The sequence below is a fragment of the Colobus angolensis genome, unplaced genomic scaffold (assembly GCF_000951035.1).
Source record: "Colobus angolensis palliatus isolate OR3802 unplaced genomic scaffold, Cang.pa_1.0 Scaffold90, whole genome shotgun sequence".
Taxonomy (NCBI): Eukaryota; Metazoa; Chordata; class Mammalia; order Primates; family Cercopithecidae; genus Colobus; species Colobus angolensis.
The window spans coordinates 4,419,632-4,430,790 of record NW_012122932.1 but is presented as its reverse complement, the minus strand read 5'-3'; the positions used below and the strand labels follow the sequence as shown (position 1 = coordinate 4,430,790).

At 42.8% G+C, this 11,159-nt stretch overlaps 1 protein-coding gene across 2 annotated transcripts in view; it reads left to right on the top strand.

Moving 5' to 3' along the window:
- Nucleotides 1-11,159, top strand: part of CSF1R (colony stimulating factor 1 receptor) — a 61,305-nt gene that overhangs the window by 18,685 nt on the left and 31,461 nt on the right. The window contains exon 2 of one of the 2 annotated variants that reach the window (XM_011931544.1): nucleotides 7,394-7,622. In XM_011931544.1, coding sequence (XP_011786934.1) covers nucleotides 7,574-7,622 — 49 coding nt within the window. In that variant the 5' untranslated portion in view covers nucleotides 7,394-7,573. Of the gene's footprint in view, nucleotides 1-7,221; nucleotides 7,623-11,159 lie in introns of those variants that run through there. The other variant, XM_011931543.1, reaches the window with a different exon arrangement.

The following is an 11,159-nucleotide window of genomic DNA, read 5'->3' as shown; positions in this document are numbered from 1 at the left end:
TTGAGACAGAGTTTCACTGTTGTTGCCCAGGCTGGAGTGCAATGGCTTGATCTTGGCTCACTGCAACCTCTGCCTCCCAGGTTTAAGCAGTTCTCCTGCCTCAGCCTCCCAGATAGCTGGGATTACAGGCACCTGCCACCACATCCAGCTAATTTTATATTTTTAGTGGAGACGGGGTTTTGCCATGTTGGCCAGACTAGTCTCGAACTCCTGACCTCAGGTGATCTGCCCACCTCAGCCTCCCAAAGTGCTGGGATTGCAGGCATGAGCCACTGTGCCCAGCCTCAATAATTGTACGTGTTTATGGAGTACAATATGATGTTTTGATACATATATATATAGTGTAATGATCACAGGGTAATTAGCATGTCTATCGCCTTAAACACTTATCATTTCTTATGGTGAGAACATTCAAAATCCTCTCTTCTACCATCTTGTTAGATGTTTTCTATTCATTCTATCTGGTCTTCTTTCTTTCCATCTTTGTCTTCCTTTGGATTGAGTATGGATTATGTCTCCATTTCATTTCCACTATTGGCTTATAATTTATACCTCTTCAAAAAATGTTGAGTGATTAAAAAGAGAGAAAAATGTTTAGGGAGTGTCCTAGGTTTACAACTTATATCTTAAATTAATCAAAGTCTACCTTTAAATGATAAAACATTACTTTAAATATAGCATGAGGGCCGGTGCCGTGGCTCACACCTGTAATCCCAGCACTTTGGAAGGCTGAGGCAGGCAGATGACCTGAAGTTAGGAATTCAAGACCAGCTTGGCCAACATGGTGAAACCCTGTCTCTGCTAAAAATACAAAAATTAGCCAGACACGATGGCAGGTGCCTGTAATCCCAGCTGCTGGGGAGGCTGATACGGGAGAATCGCTTGAACCTGGAAGGTGGAGTTTGCAGTAAGCCAAGATCCCGCCACTGCACTCCAGCCTGGGTGACAGAGTGAGACTCCATCCAAAAATCAAACAAGAAAGATAAATATAGCATGAGGACCTGACGAGAGTAGACTGCACACCGTTTCTTCCTGTTTTTCATAGTGCAGTATTTCCCCTTCATTGGCAATTTCAGTTACTTGTGATCAATCCATGTCCAAAAATATGAAGGTACTTTGAGAGAGAGACTACGTTCACATGGCTTTTATCACAGTAAAGTGTTGTAATTGTCTTATTGTATTATTAGTTATTATTGTAAATCTCTGACTTTGCCTAATTGATAAACTTTATCACAGGTATGTATGTGATATGGTTTGGCTGTGTCCCCACCCAATTCTCACCTTGAATTGTAATAATCCCCACGTGTCAAGGGTGGGGCCAGGTGGAGATCATTGAATCATGGGGCAGTCTTCCCCATACTGTTCTCGTGGTAGTAATTAAGTCTCACGAGATCTGATGGTTTTATAAATGGAAGTTCCCTCGCCCATACTAGTCCGCCTGCCACCATATAAGATGCAGCTCTGCTCCTCCTTTGCCTTCCGCTATGATTCTGAGGCCTCCTCAGCCATGCTGAACTGTGAGTTAATTAAACCTCCTTTCCTTTAGAAATTACCCAGTCTCGGGTATATCTTTATTAGCAGTAAGAGAACAGTCTAATACAGTAGGTATAGGAAAAAACATAGCATATACAGGGTTTAGTACTATCTGCAGTTTCAGGCATACACCAAGGTTACTGGAATGTATCCCCTGTAGAGATTGCTATAAATGCATATGTAAAAGTGAAATGTATGACAATATATTTTACTTTTAATCTGCTATAAATATCCAATACATTGCTACTACTTTTGCTTTACATCAGAGATGGGCAAACTATAGCCTGTGGACCAAATGTAGCCTGCCTCCTGTTTTTGTAAATAAGGTATGATTGGAACATAACACACTCAATAGTTTATGTATTGGCTATGGCTGTTTTTGCACTGCAATGGCAGAATTAAGCAGTTGCCCCAAAGACCATATGGCCACAAAACCTAAAATATTTACTATTTGGTCCTTGACAGGAAAAAATTTTTCAATGCCTGTTTTAAATAGTTATCTTTTCAAGCATTTAAAAGGCAACCATATTTTTTATGCTTACTTTTATTCCATTTCCAGCACTTTTTATTTTTTAATGTATATCCAACTTTCTAGCTGGTATCATACTCCTTTACCTAAAGAACTTCCCTTAGGATTTTTTTTTTTTTTTTTGTAGTGTTGGTCTGCTGGCAATGAATTCTTAGTTTTTGTTGGTCTAAGATAATCTTTATCCCTTCTCTTTTTTTGATATAAAATTCAAATAACATAAAATTAAACATTAACCATTTTAAGGTGTACAATGGCATTTAGGACAAATACAATGCTGGACAGCCATCACCTCTATCTTGTTCCAAGACATTTCATCACCCCAAAAGAAAACTTCCTTCTCATAAGCAGTCACTCCCCATTCTCCCTTCCTACATCCCCTGGTAACCACTCATCAATCATCTGCCTCTATGGGTTTACCTGTTCTGGATTTTTCAAATAGATGGAGTCGTATGACATTTTGTGACTGGCTTCATTGACTTAACACAGTGTTTTCAAGGTTCGTCCACATGGTAACAGGTATCAGTATTTCATTCCCTTTATAGCTGAATAATATTCAATTGTATGGACATACCACATTTTGTTTAGCTGTCAACTGTTTCCACCTTTTGGCTACTGTAAATTATGCTGTGTTGAATATTTGTGTGCATGTGTTTATTTGAGTCCCTGTTTTCCATTCTTTTGGTTTTACCTAGAAGTGATATTTCTGGATCATATGACAATTATATGTTTAACTTTTTGAGGAATTGTCAAACTGATTACCATAGCAGCTGCACCAGTTTTCATTTTCACCAACCCTGTGCAAAGGTTCCAATTTCTCCACATCCTCACCAATACTTGCTATCCGATTTTTTTTTATTATGAACCTAGTAGATATGAAGTGGTATCTCAAGGTGGTTCTGATTTGCACTTCTCTAATGACTAATGATATTGAATATTTTTTCATGTGCTCTGGAGAAATATCTATTCAATTTTTTGCCTGTTTTTCCAAAAAATTACTTGAGATTTGGGAGTATACGTGCATGTTTATTACATGGGTTCCTTGCATAACGGTGGGGATTTGGCTTCCAGTGTACCCGATACCCAAATACTGAACATTATACCCAGTAGGTAATTTTTCACTTCCTTTCTGTCCTCTCCCCTTTCCTTCTGTCCTTCCACCTTTGGAGTCTATTCGCTCCATCTTTATATCCACGAGGACCCTTTGTTTAGCTCCCACTTATAAGTGAGGACATGCAATATTTGAATTTACCTATTTTTAAATTTAATTGTTTGTCTTTTTGTTGTTGAGTTGTAGGAAACACTACAGCTTTCATTCTTTTTTAAAATTTTTTTTTCCATAAATATTTATTAATTGTGAGGGACAATAGAGTGGCTTTAGCTACATATTGCGTGATTCTACGTATATTCTTTAGTTATACACTATATGATTCCATTTATAAAAATGGCATTATCCTCTAAAGCACAAAGACATTATGGAAAAGGCAAAACTGTAGGGATAGAGAACAGATCAGCGGTCGTTTGGTGTGAGGGGTTGGGGAAGGGCTTTACTACAAAGCAGCATGAGAAACATTTTCTAGTGATGAAGCTGTTCTATATCTTGACTACAGTGGTGGTTACATTGTTATATATATTTGTCAAAACTCATAGAACTATGCACCAAGAGTGATTTTTGCTGAGGAAACACTACAACTTTCATTCTATATATATTCTGGATATAAATATTCATTCTGCGTGTTATCTTTTTATTCTCTTGACAGTATCTTTTGATGCACAAAAATGTTTAATTTTGATTATGTCCAATTTATTTTTCTTTGCTTGCGTTTTTAGAAACATATCTGAGAAACCATTTCCAATTTCAAAGTTGTGAATATTACCTCTATGGTTTCTTTTATGGGTTTAAAATTTTAGCTTTTATATTTAGGTCTTTAATTCATTTTGAGTTAACTTTTATATGTGATATAAAATAAGGATTCAACTTCATTCTTCTGCATGTGACTATCTAGTTCTTTTAGCACCTATGTTGAAAAAACTGGTCATTCTCCATTGGATGGTCTTGTCACCCTTGTTGAATATCAGTTATCCATGAATGTGAGAGTTTACTTCCTAACTCTCAATTTTATTCTATTGATCCATATAGCTATTCTTATGCTGATACCACACTATTTTGATTTCTGTAGCTTTATAGTAAGCTTTGAAATTGAGAAGTGTGACTCCTCCATGTTCTCCTTTCTCAAGATTGTTTTGCATATTCAGTGTCCCTTGAAGTTCCATATGAATTTGAGAATCAGCTTTTCCATTTCTGCAGGAAAAGGCTGTTGGGATTTTGATAGGGATTATATTGAACCTATAAATCACTTTGAGAGTACTGCCATCTTATTAAATCCTCCAACTTAGGAAAACAAGGTGGTTTTTTCATTTATTAAGGTCTTCTAAATTTCTTTCAACAGTGTTTTCTAGTTTTCGTTGTAAAAGTCATGCAACTCCTTAGTTAAGTTTATTCCAAAATATTTTTTTAGATATTACTGCAAATTAAGTTGTTTTCTTAATTTCCTTATTGGAGTATTGCCAGTACCATAGAGTTATGTATGTTGATCTTGTGTCCTGCAGCTTTGCTGAATTTGTATATTAGCTCTAATAGTTGTTTTTTTGTAGATCTTTTAGGATTTCTCTATATATAGGATCATGTCATCTGTGAACAGAGATAGTTTTACTTCTTCTTTTTTAATTTGGATGCCTTCTGTTTCTTTTCTTCCTGATTGCTCTGGCTAGGACTTCCAGTACTATGTTGAACAGAAGTGGTGAGAGCAGGCATCTTTGTCTTGTTCCTGATCTAAAGGGACCAACTCTCAATCTTTTACCATTGAGCTTGTTGTGCTTTTTCACATGTGCCCTTAATTATGTTGAGGCTGTTTCCTTTTATTACTAGTTTGTTGGGTGGGTTTTGTTTTGTTTTGTTTTGTTTTTAATGAAAGCATGTTGGGTTTTACAGTTACATCAAGTGACATGATCATAGGAGGATTTTTTCATTCTATTAATGTGATGTATTACACTGATTTTCATGTATTAAACCACCATTGTATTTCTTGGACAAATCCCACTTCATCATGGTGTATAATCATTTTAATATGCTGTTAGATTTGGTTTGCTAGTGGCTGGGTGCAGTGGCTCATGCCTGTATTCCCAAAACTTTGGGAGACCAAGATGGGCAGACTGCTTGAGTTCAGGAGTTGGAGACCAGCCTGGCCAGCATGGTGAAACCCCATCTCTACTAAAAATTCAAAAATTATCTGGGCATGGTGGTGCATGCCTGTAATCCCAGCTACTCAGGAGGCTGAGGCATGAGAATAACTTGAATGTGGGAGGCAGAGGTTGCAGTGAGCCGAGATTGCTCCACTGTACTCCAGCCTGGGCAATAGTCAGACCCTGTGTCTCAAAAAAGAAAAAAAAAAAAAAAGATTTGATTTGCTAGTACTTTTAAAAAAAATTTTGCATCTATATTCATGCATTTATATTGGTCTGTACTTATCTTTTCTGGCAATGTTTTGGTATCAGGAAAATGCTGGCTTCATAGAATGAGTTGAAAAGGATTGGTATTAATTCTTCTTTAAATGTTTGGGAGAATTCACCAGTGAAGCCATCTGGTCCTGGGCTTTGCTTTGTTGGGAAGTTTTTGGTTACTGATTAAATCTCTTTTCTTGTTATAGGTTTATTTGGATTTTCTTTTTCTTCTTGAGTCAGCTTTGATATTCATGATTGCTGAAGGTTCAAAACAGTCTTCTGAAAAAGAAAGTGCATATATACACCATAAATATACATACAAACACACACATACACACCACACAAACACCCGAGTACGTGGGAATGATCATTTTCCTGGATCAATGTTATATCAGGATTTTTCAATTTCAAGAAGTAACTTTAGGCTGGGTACAGTGGTTCATGCCTATAATCTCAGTACTTTGGGAGGCCAAGGTATGTGAATCACTTGAGCTCAGGGGTTTGAGACCAGCCTGGACAACATGGTGAAACCCCATCTCTACCAAAAATATAGAAACTTGCCAGGCATGGTGGCACATGCCCCTGTAGTCGCAGCTACTCAGGAGGCTGAGGTAGGAGCATGGCTTGAGCCCAGGAGGTGGAGGTTGCAGTGAGCCGAGATCACACCACTGCACTTCAGCCTGGGTGACAGAACCAAACCCTGTCTCCAAAAAAAAAAGAAGAAATGACCATGTTCTTTAGAGATAAGAAGTAAAATACTAAGCGAATCAACTAAAAGAGGTAAAAGTAATTGCCTCTGGGAAAAGGGGGAGGAAAGGAATGCTATATATTTTAAGAGTTATGCAGAAACATTAGATTCTTTGTAAAAAAAAAAATAAATAAATAAACAATGTAAGTAAACCATGAAAGATAGTTTTATAAGCAGACTGCTGGGATCCAAATCCTGTCTCCACCATTTGGTAGCTGTTTGACCGTGGTCAAGCTTAAGGCGTTTGATCTCTCTGAGCTTTAGTTTTCCCATCTGTGAAATGAGAATGACAATAGTACTTACCTACATAAAGTTTCGCAGTACTAAAGGAGATAGTGAATGTAAAGGGATTGGCTAGTAAGTGTCCCGTAAAAGGAAGTCTATTGCCGGTATTATCAGGCTCTCCCAGACCAACCTGTATATAGGAGGAAAACAAACTCCATTTCTCCTATTGTCTCACAACACAAAATACTTCTGACACCAGATGTAGGGGATGGGCATGTTTCCCCATAGACCAAGCAATCAACCAATTGTTCAGATTCTGCAGCAGACACGAATCTGGCGCCCTCCAATTCAATTCGATCACTGTATTTACCTAGAGATATCGTCAGATCTCACAGCTCGAAGGCTTGAGCCTAGAGTTTGAGCCTGCAGTAAGCTATGATGGAGCCACAGAGCTCCAGCCTGGGCAACAGAGTGAAACTCCGTCTCTAAAATAATAATAAATTTTTCAAAGATATGTATTACTTTGGAGATTCCAAGGATTTTAGGAGTTGTAAGCCAGGAAATGGGGGTAAAGAAAAAATGTATATGTCAGAATATCACACAACCTGACTTCTCTTTGGGCTCTGCCAGAGCCGCCTGATCACTCTGAAGACCCTCATTTGTGCTACTAACTGTCTGGCTGCTCTTGGATATGTCTCTTCTCCCAGGACCCCTTGCAGATGGCTTTAGAAGGGCCCCAACTTAGGTCCCCCTGGGCTCAGGCTGGCCCTGCCCGACTGCGACCCCTCCCTCTTGGGGTCAAGGCTTTGTTTTCTTCTTAAAGACCCAAGATTTCCAAACTCTGTGGTTGCCTTGCCCAGCTAAAAGGGGAAGAAGAGGATCAGCCCAAGGAGGAGGAAGAGGAAAACAACACAAACAGCCAGTGCAGAGGAGAGGAACGTGTGTCCGGTGTCCCGATCCCTGCGGAGCTAGTACCTGGAAGCTCTGTGCCCTGGGCGCCTTACAGCCCTGCACCTGCCTGCCGCTTCCCCACTGAGGCCATGGGCCCGGGAGTTCTGCTGCTCCTGCTGGTGGTCACAGCTTGGCATGGTAAGAGCAGAATGGGGAGTGGGGGACTTTGGTGGGGTGTGATAGAGAAGACCCTTGTGAAAGGATTTAGCCCTTGCCCCTCACTGGGTGTCCCCAGGCTGTGTTTTAGTCTCCCCAGCACTGGACTGCAGGTTTGTGGGTATCTGCTTTGGAGAGGTAGTGGGGTGAAAAGAGGTGGGTGCGGTGGAGCTGGTCCACCTGGTGCTGTGAATATGTCCCAGCTCTGCCGTCCACTCACTGTGTGTCCTGAACAAGCCTCTGATAGTCTTGAGGCTTCAGTGTCCACTTCTATTCAATTGCAGGTGTTGGGGGCAGGGGAACAGTGATAGACTAGACCAGAGCAGTGCTTTTCATACTTTCCTTTGCATACAAGTTACCTGAGGATCTTGTTACAATGCAGATTCAGACTCAGTCGGTCTCAGGTGCGACCTGAGATTCTGCATACCCAACACACTCCTGGGAGATGTGAGATGCCAGCACTGCTGGTCCAGACCTACACTGAGTTGGGAGGACCTGGAGAGCCCCTGATGGCTCTGGCAGCTCTGCCAGCCTGTGATTTGACGATTCTATGCAAGACCTGACCTGGAAGGGCCTGATAGGGGTGGTGGTTCTTCCTTGGGTGGCTCGTGTAAGAGGTCAGAGGGAGAGATAAGAGGTTGGCCTCTCTGGCCCAGGGCTCAGGAGAGGGGAATTTGGGGTGAAAGGGGTATAGGGCTAGAGGAGGGATTGGGAAGAGGCCAGCGAGGGTCTCCTGGGCCAGAGCCCTCCCAGACACAGGCTGCCAAGTCTCAGGAGGTCCCCAGGCAGCAGCAGTTCTGCAGAATTTCCATCTGGGAGGGAACATGACAAGAGGTGAGGGGCTGCTGTGCTTGGCTTGTTGGCCCAACAAACACATTTCTGTTCTATTGCCTGCTTATTCAAAGGGACCTTGGGGGAGGATGGGGATTGAAGGGGAGAAAGGACAGCCTCACCCTGGCCTCTTCAAAGGAGGACCCTGGGGCCGTGGCACTTCTGGTCCCCGATGAGGAGATGGCCTACTGACCATCCTTTTCTGGCCTAGGCAATCCCACTGAGCTTGAGTGTTTGGCTTTTTTTTTTTTTTTTTTTCCTGAGACAGAGTCTGTCTCTGTCACCAGGCTGGAGTACAGTGGCACAGTCTCAGCTCACTGCAACCTCTACCTCCTGGGTTCAAGTGATTTTCCTGCCTCAACCTCCCGAGCTGGGATTACAGGCACACACCATTATGCCTGGCTAATTTTTGTATTTTTAGTAGAGACGGGGTTTCACCATGTTGGCCAAGCTGGTCTCAAGCTCCTAACCTCAGGTGATCCACCTGCCTTGGCCTCCCAAATTGTTGGGATTACTGGCATGAGCCACGGCGCCTGGCCTGGACTTTTTATTTTGCTGTGTAACTTACTTACAGTAGAAAGCACAGGCTCTTAAGTTCAATGAGGTCTGACAAATGCACACACAGTGTATCCACCACCCCCATCGTCTCAGAGTCCCACAGGTTTGATTTCACTGCCTTGTCCTATCCTTACACCCAGAACCTGCCTGTGGGGCAAAAACCAAAAAGTATCAGCCAGGTCTCAATTCGTTTATTATTATTATTATTATTATTATTTTATTGAGATGGAGTCTTGTGGCCAGGCATGGTGGCTCACACCTGTAATCCCAGCACTCTGGGAGGCCGAGGTGGGCAAATCACAAGGTCAGGAGTTTGAGACCAGCTTTACCAATATGGTGAAACCCCCTCTCTACTAAAAAATACAAAAATTAGCCAAACATGGTGGTGGGCGCCTATAGTTCCAGCTACTCAGGAGGCTGAGGCAAGAGAATCACTTGAACCCAGGAGGTGGAGGTTGCAGTGAGCCAAGATCACGTCACTGTACTCCAGGCTGGGCGACAGAGCAAGACTCCATCTCCCGTTTTTTTTTTTTTTTTTTTTTTTTTTTGAGACGGAGTCTTGCTCTGTCGCCCAGGCTGGAGTGTAGCGGCACAATCTCGGCTCACCGCAACCTCCGCCTCCTGGATTCAAGCGATTCTGCCATTCCTGAGTAGCTGTGATTACTGGTGCCTGCCACCATGCCCAGCTAATTTTTTTATTTTTGGTAGAGACAGGCTTTTACTATGTTGGCCATGCTGGTCTCTAACTCCCAAACTCAAGCGATTTCCCTGCCTTGGCCTCCCAAAGTGCTGGGATTATAGGCATGAGCCACCGTGCCTGGCCTCAATCAATGTAGAAGTTTATTTTGCCAAGGTTAAGGACATGCTGGCAAGAAAAAAACATGGAGTCACAAAAATATTATGTGGGCTGTGCCATTCTGGATGAATTTGAGGGCTTTAACATTTAAAGGGGAAAGTGGGCTGGAGGGAAAAAGGGGACGTTGTGGTAATCCACCTGTTGCAAAAGAAAAGTAGCAGGTAGGGGAACAGTCGATTATCTCGGTTCAGTAAATTGGCTCTTTACATAAGAAAAGTGAACATAGAGGAGCTGCCTGTGGGATATTTTACCTTTCATCTGTCGCTATCAGCTTAGGAATAAAAGGCAAGGCAGCTTCTTGCATGACTCAGTTTTCAGCTTGAGTTTTTCCTTTTGGCAGAGTGAATTAGGGTCCGGAGTTTTTATTTTCCCTTCCCAGGGGCATGGTGTGTGGGAAGGGGGCCAGATGGTTGCCCAGGGTCCAGTCCCAAGAGAAAGAAGAGATGGGGAGGCTGGAAACCTAAGTTTTCAGCCCAGTAGACCAATGGTGAGTAGATGAGGGGCCACTGTGAGGAGACTGGGGATGGTGCTGGAGGACTCTAGAGAGAGGGGGGCTCGCTCTTCATCACTACGATGAGATCCTGGGCTAAGGAGGGGCTGTAACCAGCCTTGGTGTTTAGTGTGTGTGCGTGTGTGTGTGTTGGGAGAGAAGAGTAGAGATTGGCGCACATTCTGGAAGTGGCGATGGAGGGGCTTCCAGGCAAGTGGGAGCTAGTGGAGAGGTGTAGGGCATGGGGAGAATTGGGGAGCGGAGATGAGGAGGGGAAGAATGGACAGGCACAGAAGGGGACCTCAGTTAATGTTCATAGCCCATTCCCCCACCCTGAGGAGGATGAGGGCCAAGCTGGCTTCCTTCCCTGCTAGCCAAGCCAGCAGGGGAAGTTGGCTGCGGAAATTGCGGGTATCAGCCTTATCCTGTGTGAATATCTGGGACAATAGGATAGGACAAAATAGGATAGACATCGCTCCCTGACCACATTTCCTGGAGGCCAAGGCAGGGTCTAGAGAGACAGGCTAGGGGAAGGGATGGGAAAAGTCCCCTGTGAGGCGTGAGGCAGGTGTAAAAAAGGAACAAATGGAATCACAGAATCCAAGGTTAAAATCTTGAGTAATCAGAGTTGGCCCAGAAGGAACATTAGAAATGTAGCAATTAAAGCAAGTGCCCAGGGCAGGAGCAGTTCTTTTTTTTTGAGACAGAGTCTCGCTCTGTCCCCCAGGCTGGAGTGCAGTGGCCGGATCTCAGCTCACTGCAAGCTCCGCCTCCCGGGTTTACG